This window comes from Dama dama, chromosome 13, assembly GCF_033118175.1.
Source record: "Dama dama isolate Ldn47 chromosome 13, ASM3311817v1, whole genome shotgun sequence".
Taxonomy (NCBI): Eukaryota; Metazoa; Chordata; class Mammalia; order Artiodactyla; family Cervidae; genus Dama; species Dama dama.
The window spans coordinates 16,707,118-16,734,754 of record NC_083693.1 but is presented as its reverse complement, the minus strand read 5'-3'; the positions used below and the strand labels follow the sequence as shown (position 1 = coordinate 16,734,754).

At 52.7% G+C, this 27,637-nt stretch overlaps 1 protein-coding gene across 2 annotated transcripts; it reads left to right on the top strand.

Annotated features, from left to right (window-relative positions):
* On the top strand, positions 1-27,637 carry SYNM (synemin). Of its 2 annotated transcripts, XM_061158600.1 has the most exons (5): positions 1-904; positions 8,522-8,646; positions 19,119-19,189; positions 21,421-23,798; positions 24,708-27,637. In XM_061158600.1, exons 1-5 carry the CDS (start codon positions 95-97, stop codon positions 25,044-25,046), a joined length of 3,723 nt encoding a protein of 1,240 aa, XP_061014583.1. In that variant the 5' UTR covers positions 1-94; the 3' UTR covers positions 25,047-27,637. The 2 variants fall into 2 exon arrangements, with proteins under 2 accessions (XP_061014583.1, XP_061014581.1); XM_061158598.1 differs by having other exon boundaries at positions 21,421-27,637.

The window sequence follows — 27,637 nt, the reverse complement described above, 5'->3', positions numbered from 1 at the left end:
CGGAGAGGCGGCGGGGCCGGGGCGGCGCGGCGGAGGGGACAAGACCAGGTTCGGAGTGAAGCAGGCGGCCGGGGGAGCCCCGCACCCCAGCAAGATGCTGTCCTGGCGGCTGCACACGGGTCCTGAGAAGGCCGAGCTGCAGGAGCTGAACGCCCGGCTGTATGAGTACGTGTGCCGGGTGCGGGAGCTGGAGCGCGAGAACTTGCTCCTGGAGGAGGAGCTGCGCGGCCGGCGCGGCCAGGAGGGGCTGTGGGCCGAGGCGGAGGCCCGCTGCGAGGAGGAGGCGCGCGGCCTGCGGCGGCAGCTGGACGAGCTGAGCTGGGCCACGGCTCTGGCGCAGGGCGAGCGCGACGCCCTGCGGCGCGAGCTGCGGGAGCTGCAGTTGCTGGGCGAGGAGGCGCGCGCCGCCCGCGGCCGCCTGGACGCCGAGCTCGACTCGCAGCGCCGCGAGCTGCAGGAGGAGCTGGCCGCGCGCGCCGCCCTCGAGGCGCTGCTGGGCCGCCTGCAGGCCGAGCGCCGCGGCCTGGACGCGGCCCGCGAGCGCGACGTGCGGGAGCTGCGCGCGCGCGCCGCCGGCCTGACCCTGCGCTACCGCGGCCGCGTCGCCGGCCCCGCCGCGCCCCCGCCGCGCCTGCGGGAGCTGCACGAGGACTGCGCGCTGCTGGTGGCCGAGGCCTGGCGGGAGACCGTGCAGCGGTACGAGGATGAGGTGCGCGAGCTGGAGGAGGCGCTGCGGCGCGGCCGGGAGAGCCAGCGCGAGGCCGAGGAGGAGACGCGGCTGTGCGCGCAGGAGGCGGAGGCGCTGAGGCGCGAGGCGCTCGAGCTGGAGCAGCTGCGGGCGCTGCTGGAGGAGGAGCTGTTGCGGGTGCGCGAGGCGTCCGAGCTGCAGGCCGAGGAGCGGCAGGTCAGTGAGCCGCAACGCCCCCGTCCCGGCCCCGGGCGCCCGGCGGGTGGGGGTCCCCGGACCGCGCCGCGTCCCCCGCCGGGCGGGCCCGGCCCAGGGGGTGCCCCTTGGGGACCCCGGCGCCGAAGGGACCGCCCGACTCCGCGGCGCGGCCTCAGGATCCCGACCTCCAGCCCGCACTGCGGGGTCCTGGTCCGCTTGTCAGTTTCCGCAGCCCTCGGCGGGCCTGGGTGCATCCTGACCGATGACTCCCTAGGCTCCAGATTCTTTTTGCAATTTCCTGTACTTCAAGGACCAAGTTCACTGTAAAGTCGGCCAGGAAGCCCCCCGAGGTGACTTACAGAGGTGACAGCTCCTTCCTCCTCGGCCCCAGCGTTGGGAGGTTTCTAGGCAATGCCAAGCCCTTATCGTGAGTCGTTCCAAGTGGCAGCACCGTTGCGCGCTAGGACGCCTCTGGGGAAAACGTAAATTGTCTTCCACATCGGGTTTTTATTTTGGCAGAATGGTTTCCCCGAGGGAAGCAGCTGGTCGGGGCTCCCTGGGCCGCCGCCTTGTTTGTTCTTGGGAGGGGCAGCGGTCTTAATGCAGGGAAGAACTTGATCAGAGATGTTTTCCGCACAGTACACGCTGATGCCAGATCTCTGGGGTAAGGCAGCTCTCTGGCAGGATGTTATTACAAGTGGAGGTACTGTAAACAGTTTCTCGTCCAGAGACGCGAAGCTCAGGCTTCTCACGCTGACAGGGTAGCACCTGTGGCTGCTTTATAACCTGTCCACCCAGCCCAGTCCTACGGTTAGCCCTGGTTCTCCCCCGACTGCGCTAGGATGGAAAATATTCCCAAATCCTACTATCGTCATTAGTTCCTAGGATGACAGTTTAAGACCGCATCCACACAAATTCAGAAATATTTGAAAGGAAACCGTTTACAGCTTCAAGTTAACAATTTGTCTTGGAGGGATTTTGTGCCTTTTTGAAAACAAGTAAAGGAAACACGGCTGTTGCGTGGGGGCCTGTGGTGACGTCATCGGTGTTCACAGTTAATCAGCAGGTTAATTGCGCCGGCCCTTAGCGCTGCCCCGGGGCTTTCCTCCAAGAGCTGGAGTCTGGATGGCAAATCATGAAGTGAAACAGTGCTCAGTTGTTTGGAACTTAGTCTTTTGAATCGTGGGGTTTTTTGGCCTTTGCCTCCTGATTTTCAAAAGCCAGGGTTGTAGCTGGGGTGAGGACAGGACTAGCGAAGTGTGTGCTGGTTCCCAGAACCTACCCTGCACTCACAGCCCTTCCCTTTCCAATGATGCTGGCCAGGGACACCAGTTCCAGAGGGCCCTATGTTCTGTGTTGAGCGAAAGCTAGAAAGTGTCTTTAATGTAGGCTTTCAAGGAGCTTTTAACCAAAGGGAAGTGTCTGCCAAGCTCCCTGCCCACTGAACCCCTTTGTAGGGAGCCCCTGCTACACGTCAAGGGTCCTTGCCGTGCAAGCAGGTTTGGAAAAGCCTTCTTTGAGGCGTGTTTCGTGGGCTCAATCCTCACCATTCATTTGCAGTCAGAGCCCACTGGGCTCATTTTGGACCTGGAAGCTCTAGTTTCAGTGTTCCTTTTAGCAGCAGAACCCTTTCACTCCCTGTTAACTCTTAAGTGCGCCCCAGATATGAAACAGATAGAAGTGGAGTTCCTCTGATTCCAGGAGATGTGGGCATCTGACATGCAGTTCAGATTACCTTCTTTGACACTGGGACTCCAGGGCCTTTTCCTGGGGTCACACCTGACCCAGAACCAGGACCCCACCTCCTGTCCCTGTAGTACCTCTCTTACTGGAATTTGCTTCATTCCGCTAAAAGTAAATAAAGGTCAAGGAAAACGTTGATAAGGACTTGCAGATTCTATTGCACTCTGTATTTCCTTATCCATACCCTGAAGCTTTCATTAGTTAGCTTAAAGCAACCATATTTCAAGTTGCATTCCAAAAAACTCAACACCAAGCGTTAGTGTTTTATTTTTAAGGAGTGTGGAAATGCTAGAAATTTTGTTTAAGACTGAGTATTGATGATTTAACCCCAAGTTCCTGATGTTTTCAAATCTAAAGAAGCTACCCTGGGGAGACTGAAAATATAAGACCTGATTTAACTAATTTACTGTAATAAAAGTTTCATTACTAGGAATTAGCTTCTTGTATGCCAGGTACCACAGGTATGAAGCCGATCACATGTGTATTCACTCTCAGTCCTCATGCCAGTCTTAGAAAGTGGGTACCAATCTTTGCCCCATCTTGCAGATGATGAAACTGAGGCCTGTAGCTCACCCAGTTAGTAAGTAGCTAAGCCTGGGTTTGATTGAGGCTTCATTGCTTGAGCAACTAACCACTGGGCAGTGTTCTCTCTCTTCTATCTGTTCTGTTAAAGATGGACTTTAAACCAGTATTTGTTTTGCTTTCATAGAATGATGACCCCTGTTCTTCCTACGGACTAGCAAGAGGTGCCTGTTAATCTAAAATTTTAAAATGCTTTCAGACCCTTCCAGCTGGCTGTTGTCAGAATAGTTTTAGAGTTAAGTCATTCATTTACTGCCTTCTGTTTCCCGTATGGTTTAATGGAAACCCTTGTTTGGAGGCAGGAGCCCCCACACAGTATCCAGGCTCTGGGCTGCGTCTGCAGCTCGAGGGGGAAAGCTGCTTGCCAGGACTCTCTGGGGAAAGTGGGCCTTCCCAGAAAGCCTGCCTGCTTTAGGCCTGTCTGGTAGGCCCCTTGCCTCAGATTTGCCAGAGAACTTTGATGAACTGACATCCAAGTCCCCAGCATTTTTGTATAGTTCAGATTTCTTGAAGCTTCCCAGGTGGCGTGGTGGTAAAGAATCTGCCTGCCAACACAGGAGATGTAAGATATGTGGGTTGGGAAGATCCCTTGGAGAAGGAAATGGTAACCCCCTCCAGTATTCTTGCCTGGAAAATTCCATGGACAGAGGAGCCTGGCAGGCTATAGTCCACGGGGCCGCAAAGAGTTGGTCACAACTGAGCGACTGAGCACAGATCACTTGAACCCTGCCTCCCAGTCTGCAGGAAGGGACTTCAGGCAAAAACTGGAAGACGTTTGTGATTTTCACCAGCCTTACCCATAAACACAGATAAAAGTGTGCTTTTAGCCTCGAGGCTGGCCCTGGACAGCTTACACAACCACCGAGGTGTGAATGACTGAGAACTTTCTTTCGATTGTAATGGAGTCAGTTTAGCTGCCCTGCTTGGGTCTCATTTCTGGCTCTGCCACTGTTTGTGTCTCCGTTTCCCCATCAGTGAGCTGGGGGTGATGAAAGAAGCCCACATTGAGCACTTAGTGTACCAAGCTGGCCTCTAAAGTCCTGGGGGTGCAGCAGGGAACATAACAGACACAACGGACAAGTCCTTGACCTCAGAGGTTGGAGGTGGAAACAGTGCGGTTTTCAGGGGCAGGTGTGACTGGGGCGCATGGGTGAGGGTGAGGGGGTGACGGCAGGACCTGGCCTTCGCTCTGAGCGTGCGGAAAGCCGCTGGAGGGCTCTGTGCAGAGAGGAGTGGTGACTTGTGTCTTCACGGAGTCTCCTTGGCTGCTGTGTTGCACATGACTTCTTTGCAAAGAAGTTTGTGCGTGCTAAGTCACATCGGTCATGTCCAACTCTGTGGCCTCACGTACTGTAGCAGAGAAGTTTAATTATTGTTAAAATGCTTAGAAAAAATAGCAGACACATTCAGTGCTCTAACTGCAAATCTGCTAAGCAGGTCAGGCTCTCTGAGCCATGCCAAGGAGGTAACACAAAAATTGTCTCCCTCCCGGAACAGTTCTGCACCCCGCAAAATAAGAGGAGGAAAATCAGACGTTTAGTTAAGATAAATGCAGTTCCAACCACACAGGTGGGAGCACGGCGATCTCTTTTGGAGACTTTGCCATCAAGACAGGACGTGCTGGGGGATTGGGCCATGGGCAGCAGCAAAGGGCAGAGGTCGGACTTCACCCTGAAGTTGAAGCTCATAGGCTTTGCAGATGGATTGGATATAGAGGGAGAGAGGGAGAAATCAAGTCCTCTCGAGGGCTTGGGACCAGAGATGCTGGAGGAACGGGGTTGGTGCAGGAAGGCAGGCTTGGGTGGGAGAGCAGAGCTGGGTTTGAAATGCCTCCGAGATAGCCACCTGGTCTCATAACATAACATGATGAGCCTGGAGTTCAGAATGTGGCCTGGGTCAGAGCTGCAAATACTTAGCATCCAGTCAATGCATTGTTATTAGCATTTGCTTTTAGTTCTTGCATCTAAATGAGGTTATCACAGTATTTAAATTCCCTTGAGCTCCAGCATTCAAGGTGACACTTGAAAGCTCTTCTTCCTCTTGTGTCTGGGTGATGAGCTTCGCTAGGAGCTGCTCAAGTTTGGTTAAGAGAAAGGGAATTCTTTGGACACTGAATGCAGCATACTTTCCCTTGTGTAGCTTGCATTTCATCATCCGTTGTGAGGCACCCAGCAGCTCTCTAAAATAGCAACTGAAAAGGTGACCTTTTTCCCCAGCTCTTGTATCACTCGGCAAAACTGCTCTGCCTGGGTTAGAATCTTCTGCTGTGTGTCAGGCTCAAGTGCCTTGGCCTGGCCCAGGGTCTGAAAACTTCTGGAGAACTGGAGGCCAAGTCTGACGCTTTATTCAACCAGCAGGATGGGTTACAATTCCTGTGGAGACTGCTGGGAGCCAGTAATTCTATGTTCCTGCTTCCAAAAGTCAATGAGTTTTCCTTTGACGGTTTTGGAAGACTTGACTCATGTGGGAATGTGGTTGGAACTGCTCTTATTGTAACTTAGACACAGTTTGATTTTCCTCTTCTTGTTTTGTGGGTACAGAACTGCTCTGGGCCCCTGGGAGGGAGAAGAATCTCTGTGCTACCTCCTTGGCATGACTGGGAGATCTTGACTTGCCGAGGAGGTTTGTGGTTAGAGAATAGAATATGTCTGGTTCTTTTCCTAAGCATTTTAGCAATAACTGAACTTCTCTGCAAAAAAGACATTACTGTATGTCATCAAATTTTAATATTCAGGTAGAATTTCCTCTAGTAGGAAGGATTCATATGCTACGTTTACACAACATTTCATACTGTAACCTCATACCTGAGTTTATACTTCCTCTAAAATGGGGGAACATAGGGTTTTAACACTAAGACTTAACTACAGAATATGTGAATGTCATGCGTGACCAAATTCTGGTAGCTGTCAATTAAATCAAGACTGGCCAATGGTCTGCTTTGATAAACCTCTTTATTTATAATGCCAGTTTTGGAGGATGTTTGCACTTATCCACCCTCAGATACTACCTGCTGCTGCTGCTAAGTCACTTCAGTCGTGTCTGACTCTGTGCGACCCATAGACAGCAGCCCACCAGGCTCTGCCATCCCTGGGATTCTCCAGGCAAGAATACTGGAGTGGGTTGCCATTTCCTTCTCCAATGCGTGAAAGTGAAAAGTGAAAGTGAAGGCGCTCAGTCGTGTCCGACTCTGTGCGACCCCATGGACTGCAGCCCACCAGGCTCCTCCGTCCATGGGATTTTCCAGGCAAGAGTACTGGAGTGGGGTGCCATTGCCTTCTCCTCAGATACTACCTAGCACTTCTTAAATTTACTGCTTTGCTTAAAAATTACTCCTTCAGCAGACGAATGGATAAGAAAGCTGTGGTACATATACACAATGGAATATTACTCAGCCTTTAAAAAGAATACATTTGAATCAGTTCTAATGAGATGGATAAAACTGGAGCCCATTATACAGAGTGAAGTAAGCCAGAAAGATAAACACCAATACAGTATACTAACGCATATATATGGAATTTAGAAAGATGGTAACGATAACCCTATATGCAAGACAGAAAAAGAGACACAGATGTATAGAACAGACTTTTGGACTCTATGGGAGAAGGCGAGGGTGGGATGATCTGAGAGGACAGCATCAAAACATGTATATTATCAAGTGTGAATCACCAGTCCAGGTTGGATGCATGAGACAAGTGCTCGGGGCTGGTGCACTGGGAGGACCCAGAGGGATGGGATGGCGAGGGAGGAGAGAGAGGGATCAGGATGGGGAACACATGTAAATCCATGGCTGATTCATGTCAATGAATGGCAGAAACCACTACAATATTGTAAAGTAATTAGCCTCCAACTAATAAAAATAAATGGGAGGAAAAAAAATTTTTTTTTTAAATTGTAAGGAATTAAAAAAAAATTACTCCTTTGCTTTCAAAGCGAAGTAGCTTCAGTTTTTGTTTTTAGCATACTTTATATAGACAAAAAGAACATAACAGCAATTATTAGTTTAGATGTATAGAGCTGCTATGAGAAGCAGAATTATTTACATGCTGATCATACTTCTTTTTAGGTGGTGAATCTAGTGTGAGACCTTAGTTGCATTCATTCCTTAGTTTCATAGACACTGTCGATTTCGGACGGTCAGCATATTGCCAGGTGCCTTTGATGGAGGGATTATGTGATAAATGAAAATAGATTTCTTTCTCCCAGTAGTCTTACAATTTTTAAATTCCACAAAGATAATTGTCTAAGAATGTAAGCTTTTTAGTTAATTGTATTCAGAAATAATTGCAAACCAGAAGTTAGTCTGTGGACTTACTCAAAGTTCTAAGTATTTGTTCAGCTGATTATTCCCCAGCATAGCTATAAAATGCTATGTAAGACTGTTAATGCAGAGTAGCACAGAACTGTAAAATGGTATAAATGAAACCATTGTGTTTATTAAAATATATTGTTGATTTAAACTGGGACATTTTGAGGAAGGTAATATTACCTTGGTCATTTCATTTTAAATCCAGTTCACCAGTTGTGTGTTGTATGACTTGTATGTAACGGACATTTTTCTAGAGACGGGGTGGGGATGGGGGGAGGCAGGGGAGTGGGGAGTGCATGAGGCTGCAGGCGTCCCTGGGATATCTCCCAGCCGCGGGACATGGACAGATGCAGTTAACCCTGTGGGAGCGGAACTGCCATGGGGGAGATGTGAACACGTGCCCGGGAGCTCTTATTAACCATATGCCATGAGAACAGTCATAAAGGTTTATATCCAGGTCTGACTTTTGATATTTATGCCCTGAATATTTTCTTGTCTCATTAATGTAACTTTTCTCCCAGATGATTTTAAAGTAGCTTGTCTAGGTAAAGCAAAGAGGTCTGTATCAGCTTATACAAATGGGGAAATTGTGAGTGTGGGGGAAATTCTATTTCAGATCTGAGTGACTTCTGTTTTAAATATAGTAAAATCCCTGCTTTCTAGTCTTGGCTTATTTTAAATAGCACGTTACTTCGCCAGTGTCAGTGTGTTTACTTACCTGTGCTGACTGATGTCTAAGGTGTAGAAATGCTTTACAAGCTTTCATTATCATTAGGGAGTATGAACAGAAAATTCTGTGTGTTAGCTACATCTTCCTTATGTGATTTAAAAAAAACAAACAAACCTTTCCAGGTGGGAGAAATACAGTATTTAAAAATTGTCCCTGCAATGATGGTGTTTTTAATAAATCTGGAAATTTTTCATCTCTTTCTGTGTCCTGAGCTGCTGAGTTGGACCCCGCAGAGCTCCAGCCCCCTGACCCCCAAATTTTCTGTTCTCTTTAGAGAGAGATCGCCTACCTGGAGGATGAGAAGGCAGCCCTCACCTTGGCCATGGCCGACCGTCTGCGGGACTACCAGGAGCTCGTGCAGGTGAAGACTGGCCTCAGCCTGGAGGTGGCAACCTACAGGTAAGGGCGTTGCGCTGAGCCCGCCGAGCTGGAGCCAGCAGCACTTTAAGCCCCTGCAGGCTCCGCGCAATGGCGGTGGCTTTGTCATAGCTGGGGGCAGCCCTCAGGGTGGCCGAGGCAGGTGTCCAGGGCCAGAGCGGGGAGGGGGGCAGGGCCCACTCAGATCACAGAGCGGGCACCCCCTGGTGCTGGGAGTAGCTGAGTTTTGCCCCCCTTGCCTGCCCTTTGCGTGTCTAGGGAACCAGTGAAAAGTTGTACACACGCCAGCTCCCTGGATCCTCAGGATTAGGCACTGTGTTAGTCACAGACCTAGGAAGGACAGGACCAGAACTCGGACCCAGAAAGTCTGAGTCTGTCTGCCTGTCGTGCTGTTGCTTCAAACCCCGGGGCTCTGACTCTGTCTCCAGGGGTTCAGCCTTGAAGACCCTCGTCTCTGCCTGAAGATCAGCAGGGAGCTCCAGATGCCTGGCTTTGTTTATCAAGATGTTGACTTGAATTCAGTCAACCCAGATCAAACAGTCACGGAGCCCTCAGAGGGGCAGAGGCCGTGGCCGCATGTCCCTGGTGTGACAGAGTGGTGCTTGCCCTCCACACCCACCTCCTGCCCCCAGGGATGCGCCATCACTGGCCGAGGTGGCACCTCCCACTGCTTGCAGCTTTCCTAGCCAATGAGGACTGGACCGGGGGGCCCAGATCACAGATGCTTACAGGGGAAGGACTTTTAGGGACCCAGCTCCCCACTTGTGAGATGACTATGGGTACTGAGCCCTTCCTGCCTGCCCGACACAATGCTAAGTCCTTTGAGGCTGCTCACTGCCTGTGTCACCCCTCAGGTGGTGGACACCATGCACCCCTTTTGCATGTGAGGGAAGGGTCTAGAAGCTGGCATCCAGGCTGGCGTGGGGCCTGTGCCGTACCCACCAAATCGAGTAAAGGGGACTCGATACCCCCTCACTCCTGGTTGCTGTGAGTGTGAGTCAGTCGTGGGTGTGGGTGAGCGTTGGAGCCTGGGCCCTGGCTGATCCCAGGAGGCCTGGTCGTCAGAGCCATCATCATCAGCAGATGGGAAATTAGACCTGGAGCGGGGAGGAGGGGACCGATGTCCACGCCCCGGCTTGGGCACGTGGCTGGGTCGGAGCCCAGGCCGGGTTGGAGCCCAGGCCGGATCGGCACACGCTGGGGGCTGCCTGTGGGTCTCCCAATCTTACCCTCACTCTGAATATCAGAGCGACCCGGCTGCTTTGGTGTGCATCTGGAAGCAGCTTTCTTTCCGACCCGTGTAAGCTGGGCGTCCACACTGGAGCCTGGGGCCAGCCTCACTAATTCTTCACCATCTGGAGGACCTGCCTCAGCCAGCCTTTGGCCAGGATGCTTGTTACCATCGTGAGGAGGGAGCAGTCTGTTGGGCAGGCCCTGGGCTGGACCACAGGGGCCACTAAGGGGCCAGGCCTGCCCAGGGGCACGGAATTGAGGGATGGTCCCGGGGCCCAGCAGGTGGGGGATCAGGGCACCGGGGAGGGCAGAGGTGGCACTGGCCAGTCTGTGCTTGCCAAGGTCCATCTCCCCACGTTCTCCTCGGAAACCTCATGGGGTGAGCAACTGCAAAATCAGATCGGCAGGCTGTTCAAACACATGCTGAGTGAGATAAGCTAAACTTTACTAAGAAGGAAAACGTCAAAATGGTTGGGCTTTGTTTGGGGGAGGGACGCATTAATTAGGATTTTTGTCACTTGCCAGTGACAGAAGCCCTTCTGAGACTGGCCCAAGTCAAAAGAGGCTCTTGTTCCTCACAGAACTGAACAATCCCTCCACTCGGCACGGCGGGTTCGATGCCCGGGTGGCGCTTCTGGCAGTCTGGCCCTGTGTCTCTGGCCCCTTCCTTCCTTGCTCTGCCGCCGCCACGGCAGGAGGGCCCCCAGTGGCTGCAGGCTCTCATCCCTGCAGCCCCCAGTCGCATGGGCAGAGGAGGGGCTCCTTTCCCAGCAGGACTCCCGGGGCCCCTCTGGCTCTGCTGGGCCCCCTGCCTGCCCTTGGCCCAGGGAACAGAGTGATCGGAGGGTCGGCTTCCCCGAGTCCCACGGGCTGAGACGGGGCGGAGGCCCAGCCTTCCAGGGCAGACGCCAGGCTGCCTAGAAAACCCGCACCTGTGCCGTGTTAGGCGAGGCCTGGGGTCGAGGGAGCCTCTTCTCTACAGAGCATGTTGGATCTTCCTGTTTCCTTCCTGTAAAACTCCTGACTTGGAGTTCAGAGACTCTGACTTTACGCCTCATCTTTCCGGGGTTTTGTGTCCTTGCCTCCCCGCCGTGTCCTGTCCCCACTTCCCTGTCGTGGGAAGTCAGCGCGTACAGGTGGGCCTTCCCTCCCTGGGAGGTGTTCATAGCCCTCCCAGCTCAGTTGTCCTCAAGGCTTAGCGTGTTTCTAGCTTTTCTCTTGGTGGTGAGTGAACTTCTTTCGCTCACACCCGCAGGGACAGAGCTTACTCCTGTCTGTGGCTGGGCGTCCGTTTTTCTCACCCATTAGGGACTGATGTGGCCATCTCCTAGGGGTGTAGGAGGCATCAGTCCTTCCCAGGAGGCGGGTGACTGATGTCACTGTGCCTTTCTGAAGTCCAGGTGAGCTTGGGGGAGATGGGGAGCCCAGCCCTGTGGTTAGAACTGCCGCAGCCCCTGCCCCCCAGGGCTCAGCTCTGAGACCGGAGCCGCGTGCAGACCTAGAGGGCATGCAAGCAGCTGAATCTGACCTGGTCCTTTGTAGCAGCCCAGAGCCTGGCATTTCCCATCACTGGTAAGTGTCCTGAAGATAAATCCTTGTCACGTCTCCCGTGACTGTCTCGGTACTTCGTGCTCCTGCCCAAATTCTGAGCCCAGGTCTGAAAAGTCCTCTTCACAAGCTCCCGTTTGGTCTTTGTGAACCTTGACTCGCCATCCCTGGGAGGTTGACCTTTGCTCCGCTGCCTCCCCGAGGGCGGCAGGGACCACGTTGCAGGGGCCTGGCCGCACAGCTGCTCGCCAGCCCGTCCAGGGGGCTGAGGTCGGCGAGGGCTGCGGCCAGCGTTGCTCCCCCTCACGGCTGGACTGTTCCCGGCTGCAGCCGCCCCCCAGCGCTGCTCGCCAGCCGACACCCCGACCACACGCTTCCCACGGGAGGGGCGGGCTGGTCTCCATGAAGCTGGAAGCGCAGCCCAGCACGGCTGACTGCGCTGTGGGGAGGCTAGCTCGCAAGTGCTGCGAACCCTTCCAAACCCAGGTGTCTGACCCTTCTTCACCGTAACTTGCACCGTGAAGAAGAAACGTTAAAGTAGTAACAGAATGGCGTAATGCATAATTAATAGATAGAAGCTTATAGTTTATAGCCTCCATCATGGTTCAGTGGTAAAAGAATCTGCCTGCAACCTGACCTGGATTTGATCCCTGGGTTGGGAAGACCCCCTGGAGGAGGAAATGGCAAGGATTCTTGCTTGGAGAATCCCATGGACAGGGGAACCTGGCGGGCTACAGTCAATGGGGTTGCAATGAGTTGGGCACGACTGAGCAGCTAACACAAAGCAAATATGTAATTTAATAAAATAATAAAATTAAAACAAAGTAAACCTCAGAGTCCAAGACTGGAGGATTTCACCAAACCCAAGTTGGTCCGTTGGTATCCAGGGAGACCCTGGAGCCTGGCCTGGCAGGTGGACCGAGAACAAGACCTTTGCCCCAGGTGGCCGGTGACAGTGGGCAGGAGCCCTGGGCTGGGCCAGGCCGGGCCAAGGATGCCAGGAGAAGGGGGTGCACACCCGGGAGAAGGGGGTGCGGAGGAGGCAGGTGGGCACGGCTGCGCTTGCTCTCGTCTGCCCGTCGCTGGTCATGTCGTGCGCGGCTGGAGATGCTTGTCCACCATCACTCGAGGTTTTCCCTGAAGTGGTGGTATTTGTTTACGAGGGGCTGAGTGACAATGGGGAGATGCTCAGAAACAGGCCAGGGCTTGGTTCTTAGCTGTCTGCACACGGGCGTCACCCGGAGAAGCTGATGAAGCGTCGGCTCCCAGGCCCAGTCCTAGATGTTCCCGTTGACTGGCACCAGGTGGGCCCAAGCGTGGTCGTGCTTCAGCTGCAAGGATGGTTGTCAGGTACACCCAGGGCAGAGAAATGCTGTTCCGGGGCCCTGCCCCGGAGGCCTGCAGACCCACAGTGTTGGCATCACTCGGCATCTCAGGCTTCTGGGAAGCCTTGGGCCCACCCTGATCAGAGTTTGCTATCACAGGATCCCAGGTGATCTGTGCCCACATTGCTGTTTGCAGAGCTCCCAGGGACATCCAGGAAGCTCTCAGCCTATCTCCCAGCAGGCTAGAGGACACGACAAAGAACCGGCAGACCTAGTGAGGGGCTGCTGGAGCATGCAGAGCGGGCTTCCTGGAAGAGGCAGCACTGAGCCTTACTGGGGGACAGCCAGGAAGAGACCATGAGGAAAGGGCCTTTTAGGCTGAGGGGGCAGCTGAAGCAAGGACCTGAGTACTGAGCTAACATGTCTGTAGCAAGGCCAAGCATTTGGGCAGCTTGGTTTTAGGGGCTGTCCAAGGAGGGCCATGTGTGATGGGTGGGTAAGAACCTCGCCCGTGAAGCTGTGTTCTGTGAGCTGGCGTCTGTGCGCTCAGGCTGTTCTGGAGACGGTCCACATGCAGGGTATGATGCCTGCTCAGGGGGGTCACAAGGGTGTGGCCGGGTGCTGAGGATAAGGCCGCATGGACAGAGGTAGCCTCCTACACCGCGGGACATAAGACACGTCCCCAAGTGCAGGGCTTCTGGAGTCTGAAGGGAGTTGTGAGAATCAGGGGAGGTTTCTCGAGAGAGGTGACGTTGATCTGGGTCTGGAAGGATGGCAGAGATTTGAACATCATATGCAGAAGAGGTGGAGGTGGGAGGTGAGGGGGTGTCACAGGAAGGGAGAAGTGTGCTTTGGTGAAAAGTCAAAGATGTTAAAATAATAGAATGCACGTTCCAAGAAAATACTACACATGGTTTCCTGTTAGTGAATAGGGTCTGGTAACGATGGTTCAGAGAGGGAATGGTGAGCTTCAAGCCAAGGTAGCCTGAGAGCTTTTCAAGGTTTGTGGGATTTGAGTTGGGCCTTGAAGGGTAGGGAATGTGGGGGATAGTAATACGATAGTGTTCAGAACCCACTATGTCCTGAGCCCCTTGCTGCTGACATAAAGATCAGGCCTACAAGCTACAGATTGAGAATTTGTAGAAACACAGTCGAAAGTAGAGAATCCCCCCTCCCCACCCTGCACCAAAAGAGGACAGAACACCATCATTAGGAGTAGGCTGTTAGAAAACATTTTTTTGGGAAAAAAAAGATAGTCAAAATTGAAACAAAAGATGCAGAACTACCCAGAGAAAGCCGATTCCAGAAAGGACAAAACTGAGGGTAGGCAGGGGCCCCTTTTGGATTTCTGATCCAGGGTACAGATAATGAAATCTCCATCAGAATTTACAAAGAAGGCTTTGTTTTTTATGTTTTGGCAGTGGAGAGTTTAACAAACGTTAGTTCTAAGTTTCCCCTGGAAAAATGGAGAGCAGGGCCAAATGATTTCTCAAGTGAGAAACACTAAAGGTAGTCTTGCCTGGCCACATACAGAAGTGTTGTGCAAAGATTTCCTGAGTGGGGACTTCATGGCAAAGTCCTTTAGGGTCTTTGTGTTGATATGTCTGTGCTGGGGGAGGGACTATAGAACCCCCTTTATCTGATCGCAGTGGGCAGAGTCCCTGGGTTTAAACTGAGAATATCCAGTGTCTAGGTTTACAATACAGATAGCGCCTAATGTTGGTAACTTTATTATTTTAATGATGTTTCTGGTTGCTCCATTATTTTTAAGACCACCTGTACCTTTTTATGCATCTGTTCAAGTGAAAACATTTCTTGGAAATTAGCAAGTTCTTGGAGAAATACATTTTGTTATTTTAAAAGTTGAATCCTGCTTTGGGAAAATTCATAAAAATGTGTTAACACTGAGACTTATCTGCTTATTAGGTGGAAAACTTGAAGTTAATAAAATCTTGTAGTTTTAGGGATAGACAATTAGGATCAACGGATGCAGCTGGTAGCCCCACATCATTGTGTGAATGAATTAGCCCTCAGTTAACTGTGACTTTAGGTTATCCAGAATCTCTTCCCTTCTTGAATTATTTTGGTTAATGGAAAATCAGCTTTTTTTTTTTTGAGGTCAGTAGAAAATGATGTAGGTGATGACGAAGATGGCTGACCTTCACTGAGCACGATTCTGTGACAACCATTGTTGGGAGAACTTTCTAGTCACTTTATTAATTAGCACCACAAACCTGTTCCCTGTCAATTAGCACCACAAACAGTGCTCCCGATTTCAGAAATGGGGAAACTGAGCCACAGAGGGTTGAGCAGCTTGCCTGAGTCACAGGACTAGACAGTGGCAGGGTTTAAATCCAGGCAACCTGATTCTGGAAGTTTCTCTGCTCACCACTCCCAGTACTTTCTCTCTCTGCTTTATTTGTAATCTTGTTCTTTGTCTGCTTTTTTTGCCTGTCTCTGGATTTGACAAACTTTCCACGTGTGCATTCATCCCTAGCGCAGAGGCAATGACCAGGGCGCCTGGCAGCACTGCCTGCTTATGGTCTTTCACCCGCCCTGCCAGGGGCAGACCTTCCCAAATCCGATGGCGATGCCGGTCCTACAGATGGACTTCCGCCTCCCTTCCTCCCTTACCCTCCGGTTCCCAGTCCCCATCTAGAGTGCCAGGCGGTCCCCTAGCCTCTTTGGAGCTGGGGCGGGGGTTGTGCATGGAAGTGCCTTCTCTCAGCCCCGCCCCTCCCCTCCCACCCACCACATGTGCTTTGTCAGGAAGCACGTGGGGAACCATCTCTCCACCAGGACCAGGCGGACCCCCCGGGCTGCTTCTGGAAACAGCCTCTGCCTGCCGGGCTCTTCTCCGTGCCTAGTGGGCGACCAACAGCGTGTGTGCCCAGGGCTGTCTGCAGGGTCAGCTCCTGCGGGGGTCTGTCGGTCCCGAGCCCGCATCAGTGCTCGCTTCCACCCGTGGGCCTGTCTCAGCGGCCTTGACGAGGCCAGGGACCTGGTTTTCCCGCACACGTTTGCTTGTTTTCCTGCCCCTCCAGGCTGCCAACCTGAGGGCCTTATGAAACGCTCGCTAATAGCCCATGATTCAGGCGGTTGGCATCTCTCACCAGCGCGGTGGCTCTGAGCAGCTTATTCCTCCGCTCCCAAAATAACCGGAGAATGCTTGACCTGCTGCTTAAAGCTGTACCAGTCTATTCCTTAAAAACCGTTCCTTTGAACGCTTTTGAGGGGGCCAACCCTTCGTGGCCTTGCCCCGCAGTTTTGGTTCTGCCTCTGCCGTAGTCCTGTGGGCAGCCCTGGAGGCGGGGCACCGCGTGTCTGCGGGGCTTCACGGAGGCGGGGCGCCGCGTGTGTGGGGGGCTTCACGGAGGCGGGGCGCCGCGTGTCTGGAGGGGCTTCACGGAGGCGGGGCGGGGCGGGGCGTGTCAAGGGGGCTTCACAGAGGCGGGGCGGGGCGTGTGTGGGGGGGCTTCATGGAGGCGGGGCACCGCGTGTGGGGGGGTGGCTTCACGGAGGCGGGGCGGGGCGGGGCGTGTCAAGGGGGCTTCACAGAGGCGGGGCGGGGCGTGTGTGTGGGGGGCTTCACGGAGGCGGGGCGGGGCGGGGCGTGTCAAGGGGGCTTCACAGAGGCGGGGCGGGGCGTGTGTGTGGGGGCTTCACGGAGGCGGGGCACCGCGTGTGTGGGGGGCTTCACGGAAGCGGGGCACCGCGTGTCTGGGGGGCTTCACGGAAGCGGGGCACCGCGTGTCTGGGGGGGCTTCACGGAGGCGGGGTGGGGCGTGTCTAGGGGGCTTCACGGAGGCGGGGCGGGGCGTGTCTGGGGGGGCTTCACGGAAGCGGGGCGGGGCGTGTCTGGGGGGGCTTCACGGAGGCGGGGTGGGGCGTGTCTAGGGGGCTTCACGGAGGCGGGGCGGGGCGTGTCTGGGGGGGCTTCACGGAGGCGGGGTGGGGCGTGTCTAGGGGGCTTCACGGAGGCGGGGCGGGGCGTGTCTGGGGGGCTTCACGGAAGCGGGGCACCGCGTGTCTGGGGGGCTTCACGGAGGCGGGGCGCCGCGCCTGTGGGGCCTTCACGGAGGCGGGGCGCCGCACCTGTGGGGCCTTCACGGAGGCGGGGCGCCGCGCGTGTGGGGGTTTCACGGAGGCGGGGCGCTGCGTGTGTGGGGGCTTCACGGAGGCGTGGGTTCAGCAGCAGTGGCCCCGCCTGTGAGGCCCGTGCTGGGCGGCTGCGGGGAGAAGGTGCCGCCCGCAGGTCGGGCCAGCCGTCGGGAGGGGCGTCGCCGCGGGCCCGAGTCTTCAGAGAGTGTCCTCCCCTGTAGGGGCATTGGGACTGAAATCAAAAGCGACGTTGGCTGTGCTTCATTAGTGTGGTCTGGAGGCTCTGTCTGCGGGGTTAGATGTACCATGTGTGTGAGACGGCGCCATCTCCGCCCCCGCGGGGAGGCCCAGGCGGCCTGGACCCGGTCTCTGCCGCTCTGCTCACCGTGTGCCACGACACGCGCCATCGGCCCAGCGTGGGATTGCCGGGGCTCGGCGAGACAGATGGCAGGGTCGGAGCCTGCTTAGGGTGCCCCGTCTCAAGGCTGGCAAAGGCCTTGGGGGCGAGAGTGTTAGGGCTCTGTCACCCCTCGAGATCTGGTGCCCCTCCTAGGAACCGCAGTACCCAACTTAGGGTCCTGCACTCTAGAAGTCTGGTGATGATTTGGATTTTCCCTGAAAGAGGAACAAAGCCATGGCCCTATGAGGGGAGAAGGAAGGTGTTTTTACCGCGGGGGCATCATTATCCTGAGCACCCCGCCTACCTATCATCTGTTCTCTGCTGGCCTGGACACCCTGCAGGCCCTTTCTGTCTGCCGTGGGCAGCCAGTGGGAGCACCCTGTGGTACCCGAGGCCTCCTCCCGAGCAGGCGGAGGGAAGAGCTGAAATAGGACTTGGCTTCTCGGCACCCCCTGGTCCCTTGGCTATAGGACGCTGCCTTTCCTGTTGGTGCCATTTCGGGCGCACCCGCCCCCCCCCCCCCCCCCCCCCCCCCCCCCCCCGGCTGACTTTCCCGTCAACGTGTGCCTTTTTATCCTATAGGGACCTCGGCATTTTCTATTTGTGGTTGGTGAACCCAACACGCCAGGTCAGGAGGGTGTGGGATTAGCGGGCCGGTGTCCGGTTTCCTGGCCCCTGGGTGTGGAGCGTGGGGCTCTGGGCACGGTCCCGCGGCGGCTGGCGAACCCTCCCGCGCAGCTGAGCTGGAACCCCTCACCCTCGTCTCTGCTTCTCCCTGGGCTGCGGGGTGGGGGCCTCCTGCCCTCTTCCAGCCGCCCACGGGGCTCTCACATGTGTGGGAATCACCGCCTTTGAGTCCGTGGAAACGGGACCTGGCACTGCTCTGCCTGACTGCAGAGTCCCCGCTGGCGTCCCTCCCGTTTGGCTGCCCGGCTCTCCGTGGTCAGTCAGCATTTCCAAGTGGGCTCCACTTCTGCTTGCCCTTTGCCCTATGCAGTGTATTTCTTGGAACTGACATTTGTGACCTCACATGTTGCTCTGGCAACCGAGCAACTGTTGTGCCCCCGGGAGCCCGCATCCTAGGGTCTCCGGGCCCTGGGTCTGGCTGACCCACCGTGGAGCACAGAGCCCGTGGGGCCTGCGTCTGCTCTTTCTTCAGGGCTTCGAGTCCTAGACGTGGGTAACAATGAAGACTCTACGGTTTTACACTTTTGGAGATAGACATGGCCAAAGAAACCCCCTAGTCTAGTGCATTTTGCCATTTTTATCAGAGGAGGTAACTGGATGCCGCCTGGAAATGAGGCCTCTGGGGGCTATGGTGGTGGTGGAGGGGGCATCTGAAGCTCTTCTTTCTCTTCTGCCTGCCCCTTCCATCTCTCCTCTGTTGTTTTCATCTCTAAGATGTCCCCATGGAACCCAGTTTGAAAAGTGCACATGCAGTCTGATTGCCTTATTTACAGACAAGTGTCAGTCCTTCCTCTGCCCCTAGTTAACCCCTGACCTGTGACTCCAGGGAGACCCTGGTGGGGTAGTAGTAGCTGTTCTGGGGCTCTGTGGCCCCGAGTGGCCTGCCAGGCATGGGCCCCTCGCTGCTTCCCAGGGAAGCCAGATCCCCGGCCTCCCCTCCTGGGTCCACATCCCTCGTCTCCTCCTCGCCCTGGGTTTGGAAGGGCTTTTTAGAAGGCCTTGGCTCTCCAGTCTTTCTGGGGGCCCAGCTCCCTCGTTCATTTGGCTGATAGGCACACTCTTGAGCCAGGTCTGGCATGCCCTGCGTTGTCTGCAGACCTGTGACCCTGTGCCAGTGTGTCATCGACAGATCGACAGCTTAGAAGAGGCACTTCTCATCTTTTATTTCCTAATGAGCTTTTTAAAAATAATTTTTACAGAGCCTTACTGGAAGGAGAAAGTAATCCGGAGATACTGATCGTTACTGAGTGCATTGAAAACGTGCCACAAGGTAAATATAAGGGAAGCTTATCATTTAACGTTAAGATGCTGTCCATCTGCGCAGCTTCATTCTATGGATAAAGAGTAAAGTGTCATTTATCTGGAAGAGGTGGGGTTAGAGAAGAGTTTTCAGAAAACCCTCATTTCATACTTCTCAAGCACCAAATAGAATTTACTTTAGTTTCAATGGCTCAGGGTAAAGAATCTGCCTATAATCCAGAAGACACGGGAGGCATGAGTTTGATCCTTGGGTTGGGAAGATCCCCTGGAGAAGGAAATGGCAACCCACTCCAGTATTCTTGCCTGGGAAATCTCATGGACAGAGGAGACTGGTGGGCTACAGTCCAAACAGTCACAAAGAGTCAGACATGACTGAGTGATTAAGTGTGTGTATGTGCACAGGCATACATACATACACATGTATACACATGCATAGACACAGTTTCAATAATAATGCAAATGAGATTGTATAGGAAAGGGCTTCATTAACTCATTTGTTCATCTAGCTAGTGTTTTGAGGGTTCATCCTACTCAGCGTGGTGAGGGAGGAGAGGGCTGATGGAGAGCCGGTGAGAAGGTGGACGTGGATTTGCTCATCACACGCTTTGGTGGGAACACCCTTTACAGAGCAAAGATGTACAGCCTTCACACAAGCCCAGGGAGGTATTACTTTGTCTAGCAGGCTCAGCACTGGAAGTCTCGAGCAGAGGTAAAAGGATTATACCGTTTCCACCAGCCTGTGTCTGCGTGGGCAGCTCAGGGCGATGTGAGCAGCAGTGTCAGCTAGTGCCCTGAGGTTGACCTCTATCCAGGCCAAAAGCTGCAGCATGAAGTCCAAACTTCCTGTGGCTGCAGAACCAACTATTAAAGAGTTAGTGTTCATTAGAAAGACCCAGAGAACCTGTAGGATAACTGAAAAAAAGAAAACTTCCCTGGACTTGTACAACCTTTAAGAGCTTGCTTTCTTAAGCGAGGGCAGATTCCATTAGGTACAATGTGTTGGGTGTACACCCTACTCGGTAGGTAGTTCAGCTCCGTGAGTGTTGTCATATTCAGAATCATGGTGTAGTGGGCATACATGTATGTATTGGTTACCACTATCAGGAGAGTGTTTGATTATAACAGCCAATCTGTATAGGTGGTAGATTTAAAAAAAAAAACCCAGCACCCTCCATCTTTATTTTTCAAAAGCAACATCCCAGGTTAGATACTTCACAGGTTGACAGGTCACTGGGTTCAGAATAATTTTGGTTCCAGTCATCTGTGATTGGATGGAATTTGGTCTTAGAAATGTCCAGCAAGTTTGCTGTTGAATTTGAGAGGAAGCTGGTTGGCTGCAGTGGGGAAGACCCAGAGGGTGAGAAGGCTCTATGCATATCAGCAGATGGGTGTGGGTAGGCATGAGGGGGTACCCCCAGGGTAGATGGTCCTGCTGGCCAGGCTACATTCCTATCACCAGCGGCCACTCGTAAGAGCAGTTACCCTGGGGTGTGTGGCCATCCCCAAGGGTAGCATCTCTGTGGATGGGCCAGAACAAATCAGGAAGCCCCACAGACAGCCTTCCAATCCTATGACCATGACATTAAGACAGATTGTAGTAGTGGTGACTGGCTGACTTTTTACTTTGGCACCTTTTCAAATGAGATGTTTGAAAAAGGAAAAAAAGTATAAAAGTCGAAATCAGGAAGTTTAAAAAAAAAGTTAAATTCTTCAGTGTTTGTTGACCCAACATGGAAGTCAGTGAAGAAGAAAAAAAAAAAGAGCATAGTTAAAGGTGGTAGGGGTAATACCATTCAATGTTTAATAGTTATATACTCTATCTTTGGTAATTATGAAGCTCTTCTCTGCTCATCAGTAAAATAACGTTACCTCAATAAAGTGGAAATGAAGGATTCCAAACTGTGAAATTTCTGCCACATAAATACACCCCTAACCTCACTGGCACAAGGTGCTATGCTTTATGACCACGTTTGATATGTTTAAGATGGATGAGTATTTTAAGATCAGTAATTGGAGAAAAGTGTTGTGTGGAAGCATTTGTAGAGCTGTATTTTATTGTCATGTGATTCTTTAAACTACCGGAAAAAATAATTTGGGAACTGAACATAACCTCATTTATAATGACCCTTCTGTGGTAATGGTATATATTATGACGGGATAAGATCTGATCTGTGGTGATGCTTTTAAGATGAAAAAAGGTAATGATGACTATCATTTTAATGTACTGTTCAATTTCTACAGAATTCAGAGACAAGTCCTATCAATATACCACCTCAGTATTACAGAAAGAAAATGAGAGAAATCTGTTTCCAAGGCAAAAAGCACCTCCTGCGAGCTTCCGGCAGAGCCTGGCACCACGTTCTCAGACATCCGTCAGAAGCGATGCCAGAAGAGACGTCCTGCGTTCCGGATACTCTTCCTTCACCACTGCCTGGCAGGAGAACGCTTACGAGAAAACTGCCAGCGGTCAGACCAACTTCAGAGCGTTCTCTCCAACCCCCGGTCTTTTAAGAAATACTGAAGCTCAAGCGAAAACATTCCCTGAGAGGCCAAGAACTGAAGGAACAAAGGCTCCACCCACTAGTTCAGCCAAAGAGTCCGCTGCTGCCCCAGAGTCCTACCGAGAACGCCGGGACAAGATGGCGGCAGCCACTTCCGAGGGCACGTGGTCAAATGAGAGGACCGTCACTTTGGGCAAGAAAACGGAAGCTAAAGCCACAAAGGAGCAGGAGAGAAACAGACCAGAAACCATTCAAACAAAGCGAGAAGAGAAAATGTTCGATTCCAAAGAGAAGGCTTCAGAGGAGAGAAACTTAAGGTGGGAAGAACTGACAAAGTTAGATAAAGAAGCAAGAAAGAGAGAAAGCGAGCAGATGAGGGAAAAGGCCAGAGAGAAGGAGTCGCTGAAGGAGGCAAGTGTGAAGGGGAGAGAGATACCGATCAGGCTAGAGGTGTCCCAGGACAGCACAGCAAAGGTGGCCCCCCAGGGTCTCCAGACACCCCTAAAGAAGGATGCTGGTGACGGGACAGGGAGAGGGGTGGAAACCAGAGAGGCAGCGTTCTCGCTGGGCGCCAGCGACACAGCCTCTCTGAAAGGCGGTTCCATGACTGAAACCATAGCTGAGAATATAGTTTCCAGTATCCTGAAGCAGTTTACCCATTCTCCCGAGGCGGAAGCGTCCGCTGAATCCTTTCCAGACACAAAAGTCACTTATGTGGACAGGAAAGAAGTTCCCGGTGACAGAAAAGCAAAGACTGAGATAGTCGTGGAGTCGAAACTGACTGAAGAGATCGACATTTCAGATGAAGCCGGCTTGGACTACCTGTTAAGCAAGGATGCTAAAGAGGTGGAGCTGAAAGGAAAATCGGCGGAGCGTTTGATCGGAGACGTGATCCGTCTCGGTCTGAAGGGGAGAGAAGGGCGAGCAAAAGTCGTCAACGTGGAGATCATCGAAGAGCCCGTGAGCTATGTCAGTAGCGAGAAGGCAGATGAGTTTTCTACCCCGTTCGAAGTGGAGGAGGTCGATGACGTGTCTCCAGGTTCCAGGGGGCTTGTTGAGGAGAGAGAGGAGGCGGTTTACAGGGAATCAGATGTCACGTGCTCAGGGAACGCAGGTCAGGAGGCCAGGCGGCCCCAGGAGAGCGTAACTCACGTGGAAGAAGTGACCGAGGCAGGTGACTTGGAGGGAGAGCAGAGTTACTTTGTGTCGACTCCGGACGAACACCCTGGGGCCCACGAGCGAGAAGAAGGCTCCGTGTATGGGCAGATCCACATTGAAGAGGAATCCACCATCAGGTACTCCTGGCAGGATGAGATCGTGCCGGGGTCTCGGAGAAGAACGCAGAGGGATGACGTCCCAGGAGAGAAGGTCGTGAAGCCGGAGGATGTTCCAGAAGCGTCTCTGGAGGGGGACAGGGCATCTGCTCCCTGGAAAGAACAAACTAGAAGTGGCGAGTTTCATGCCAAGCCCATAGTCATTGAGAAGGAAATCAAAATACCCCATGAGTTCCACACATCCATTAAGCAAGGCTCCAAGGAGCCCAGGCACCAGCTGGTGGAGGTGATCGAGCAGCTGGAGGAGACCCTTCCGGAGCGCATGAAGGAAGAGCTGTCCGCCCTCACCAGAGAGGGCCAGGGCGGGCCTGCGGGTGTTTCCTTTGACGTGAAGAAAGTTCAGAGCGCGGGCAGTGGGGCCGTGACCCTAGTGGCCGAAGTCAACCTCTCGCAGACGGTGGACGCCGACCAGTTAGACCTGGAGGAGCTGAGCCGGGACGAAGCGGGGGAGATCGAGAAGGCTGTGGAGTCGGTGGTGCGAGACAGCTTAGCGCGGCGGCACAGCCCGGGCCCGGGCAGCCCGGAGGCGGAGGCCGGCCGCGGCTTCAGGCGCTGGGCCACCCAGGAGCTGTACAGCGCCTCCACGGGGGAGGTTGACGCGGGCCTGGCCTCGCCCCCGGGCCCCGTGTCGGCCACTGTGGAAGTCACCAGCCCCACGGGCTTTGTCCACGCTCACGTGCTGGAGGACGTCAGCCAGTCTGGGGGGCGCGTCCGGATAGCGTCCCCTGGAACGTGGAGGACTGAGCAGGTCTCGGCCGAGGGCCGCGCGGCCCAGGCTGTGGAGGTAAGTGGGGAGGGCAAAGCGAATTGGGCAGCTGGCTCAGAGGGAGCCAGCCAGTCTGCCAGGCTCTTTACGTTGGGTCCCCGTCAGAGCCCAGTGTCCACAGAAGTCGTCTTCCCAGCGCCTGACGCTGCCTGTCTGGAGGCCGGGGGCACAGAGGAGCCTGGCCCTGCAGAGCCTCCCAGATTTGGGAGGCACAGCCCATTTGGCTCCCAACAGTTTTATGCTCAGAGGGAAGTTATTTTTCAGGCCCCCGTTTCTGGGGTGGGGAAGGCGGGTGATTCTTCTCAAGCAGAAGGATCAGCGGGCACCCAGACTTCCATAAAGCACCTCCGATTAGGTGCCCAGGAGGGGCTCAGTGAGCGGACCCAGCTCACAGCCCCCCTCTCAGGCACAGTGGAGCTGGGTGTCAGGGAAGCTTCTGTGCACATGGAAGCGTGGTCAGGGGACGGCTCGTCCATCAGGCATGTCACCATCGGGCCTCAGACGCATCAAACCACCGAGCCAGTCGTTCCCCCGCCCTTGGAATTTAGCGACTCAGAAAGCAGCACCCACAGGGAGGGCTCAGCCGTCGAGACCCTGGCCACCCGTAGTTACACTGTGGGTCGGAACATCTTGATGACTGAAAAGAGCGCTTTCCAAAGAGCCGTTTCCGAGTCTCCCCAGGAAGCTAGTGCAGGAGACATGGCAGGGGCAGAAGTGATATCAGGCGTGAGCAGATCCTTTAGGCATATTCAGCTGGGTCCTGCGGAAGCCAAGACCTCTGAACACATTGTCTTCCACGGACCCATTTCCAAAACGTTTCCACTTGCTGGTTCGGTAGACTCCCCTGAGGTAGGCGAGGTTGCAGACAGTGGCAGAACACTAAGGCACGTTGCCCTGGGGCCCAAAGAAACTTCGTTTACCTTTCAGATGGACGTGAGTAACATAGAGGCGACTCCCCGCTGGACACAAGAGGCCACAGTCCTCTTCCCTGCAGGGACGGAAGCAGAAGCTCCTAGTGTGTCTGAGCATGGTGCTTGGAGAGATGCCAGCAGTAGGAATGACCTGGCTGCTGGCGTGAGCTTTCAGGGCTCTGCTGGGGACAGACACCAGGCTCCCGGGGAAAGGGGCAAGGAGCAGGCTGAATTTGATAAGACGGTGCAGCTGCAGAGGATGGTAGACCAGAGGTCAGTGATTTCGGATGAAAAGAAGGTTGCCCTCCTCTATCTAGACAGTCAGGAGGAGGAAAATGAGGGACACTGGTTTTGATAAACAGATATTTGATTTTAAATGCCATCTTGTTTGGTAACGTACCAACACACAAAGGCCTTAAGAGAGGGAGGTGAACTCTTTATTAAAACCTCCCTCCTTTTTTTTTTTTTTTTACTTCGAGTACTCTAGGCAGTGTCTTTTTACTTTATAATCTGTAAAGATTTCAAACTAATTCATGCCTTAAAAGGCATTGGAATTTTATTGAGTTGGGACTTTGACAAGAAATACTTTTTATCTTTTTCGTCTTAAAAGTTCCTTTTTCTGGAGTTTTCTTTCCACTCCTAGAGATGATTTCTCCCATTTTTGCACATGGTCACAGAAGTGCCTGGCATCTGTTTGAAAGTATAATTGCCTAGGTAAGACACCTAAATGGTAATGGGATTAAAGTAATATATTTAAGAGTAAATTTTATTCACATGTGCTAACATGAAATAGTAAACTAACATTTTAAGGGAAGAATGAATTGTCTATTTACAAGGTCTTTTCAAAAAGAAATCATAGGAAATAAGCAGATTTAAAAAATTAAATGATTTCTTCTTAGGAAAAAGTTATTCATCTTAGAGTTAAATTCATTTTAAGACTTGAATGAATTGCCTTCTATGTGCAGAACTTTAAAAAATATAGTATTTTATTTATGGAGAAGACAGCTCCAGCCTCCTGCAGTGTATCAGATCAGCACACTTGCTACATTTGCACAAGCTCCTGGAACCCTGCACTGGGTCCAGGTGGGGGCAGGGGGTTGGGGAAGGATTACTGGGAATGATTTATAATACCAGCTTTTCGTGGTACTAGGTCACTAAGTAGTGCACAGTCTAAATACTCTTTGGTTTTAACAAGTTCTGGAGTAGCCAGCTCCTACCAGAGTGTACTTGAGCTTTTCTGCACCTTAGCTCTTAGGATCTAAACATTTAATTTTACTGGTGGGAGGTAGACCCTAAAGACAATAGAAAAGACGCTGAAGCTCAGACTTGTGGGGCGGTCATGCACAGTATGGTTGGAAGCCCAGGTGGGTTGTGCCTCCCAGAGAAGCCCCTCCTAACCCACTGATGATGGGGGTGGAGGCCTTTCTGAGCACAAAGGGTTCGAGATGGAAGACGGCAACCAACCTCATGGAGGCTTTTGCACTTTAGACAGAAATCATGACAGTTGGGGTGTTTTATCCAGGGAAACAAACAATACATTAAACAGAATGAGATGTTTTGGGGAAGGAGCTGGATGCTTCCGTTGCTGCCTAGCCCGGAAGCACCCAGGAGGGGCCCTGGAGGAAGCAAAGGCTCTATTCTCCCAGGCCACGAGTATAGCCCTGTAGATATACACCACTGAATTGAAGATACTAGAATGGGTGTGCTCTGTCGGGTGTGTTTTGCACAAAGGTATTGTTTTTAAAGCTTGTTCCTTTAAAGCTGTAGCATCACATAAAAAGAGTATCTCTAGCAGCACAATATTATTTTAATCCAAACTAGTTTCTTTCACTTAATGTTGTCTAAACTGTACCTCCCCCTAACACAGTAGCACAGACCTAACTGCCTGTAGCGCACTGAGGAATGATGGTCCCCGCTTTGTCATCCTCAGGTGGGACATGGTTATGGGGGCAGCTATGGAAGTTGAGGGTCTTCCCTCTGGGTTCACAAGATGGCCCTCACACCTCCACAGCACACATCTCAGCTGCCAGGAATGGCTACAGCAGGTAGTTTAGAGTGTTTTCCTAATCGGGAAGTGGAGGAGCATCGCAGTACAGCTTTCAGGATGATCTATTTTTAAAACACCATGAAGCAGGGCATAGAAGGAAAGTTGATTTGAATTGCAAGTGTAAACTTCTGTTGTCTGCCAGATGAACTGGTGATTGTCAGAAACTGCCCCGGGAGGTGACGGCTTTTCCACCAAAGACTCCTCATTTCTAATATAAAGATGAGTTGATTTTATGTTGATTGTAATTGGTAATGGTATTTGTATAGGTTATTTATTGGTGAGAATTGGTCAAGGTGACAGCCTGTTGTCTGATGGCAAGACAGACTGATGATGGGGGGTGTCTGTTATGTGTGTCTTAAGTGTGGGCTGAGCTCAATGTCACTCTCCTAGCTTGTGACCCTGGGAATGAGTGCTAAGGTGAATAGATAATTAATGTCCTGACCCACCTCCATTGGAAAATAAGTGTCTTAGGTCTTAATTTGTGTCTCCATGTTGGAGTGCACATCTTCAAGAAGTATCCTGCCAATAGTGTTTGCCAATATGGAGTCATGAGCTGTGGTTGGTTACTAAGTCTCTGGAACAGCCCAGAGCAGGGTGTGCCCTTGACTCTGTGACAGGTCACCCCTGGTTCCATGTCCTTTAAAACCAGAGACAGTAGTAGTCAGCTTTTTGGCGAGACAGGGTGAGGACACAGCCAGTCCTTGTGCATTTATTGTTGTGTAGACAAAATGGTGTTAATGGAATGTTTTTCACCTCCCCACTGGTTGTTTTGATATTGTTTGTTTAAAATGTATATTTAGAATGGAATCATCTAAAAAGCTGATCTTGCTAACCTCCTGTTCCCTTTGAAGGGATATATCATAAGAATGTGTAAAAATAAAAGTCTAAGAAAAAACCCC

What these genes read in the sequence shown, in the direction of transcription:
- SYNM (XM_061158598.1), top strand. Translation starts at nt 95, where the DNA reads ATGCTGTCCTGGCGGCTGCACACGGGTCCTGAGAAGGCCGAGCTGCAG. An exon ending in TGCAGGCCGAGGAGCGGCAG is followed by an intron (nt 905 to 8,521) that starts GTCAGTGAGCCG and finishes TGTTCTCTTTAG; the next exon opens with AGAGAGATCGCCTACCTGGA. An exon ending in CATTGAAAACGTGCCACAAG is followed by an intron (nt 19,190 to 21,420) that starts GTAAATATAAGG and finishes CAATTTCTACAG; the next exon opens with AATTCAGAGACAAGTCCTAT.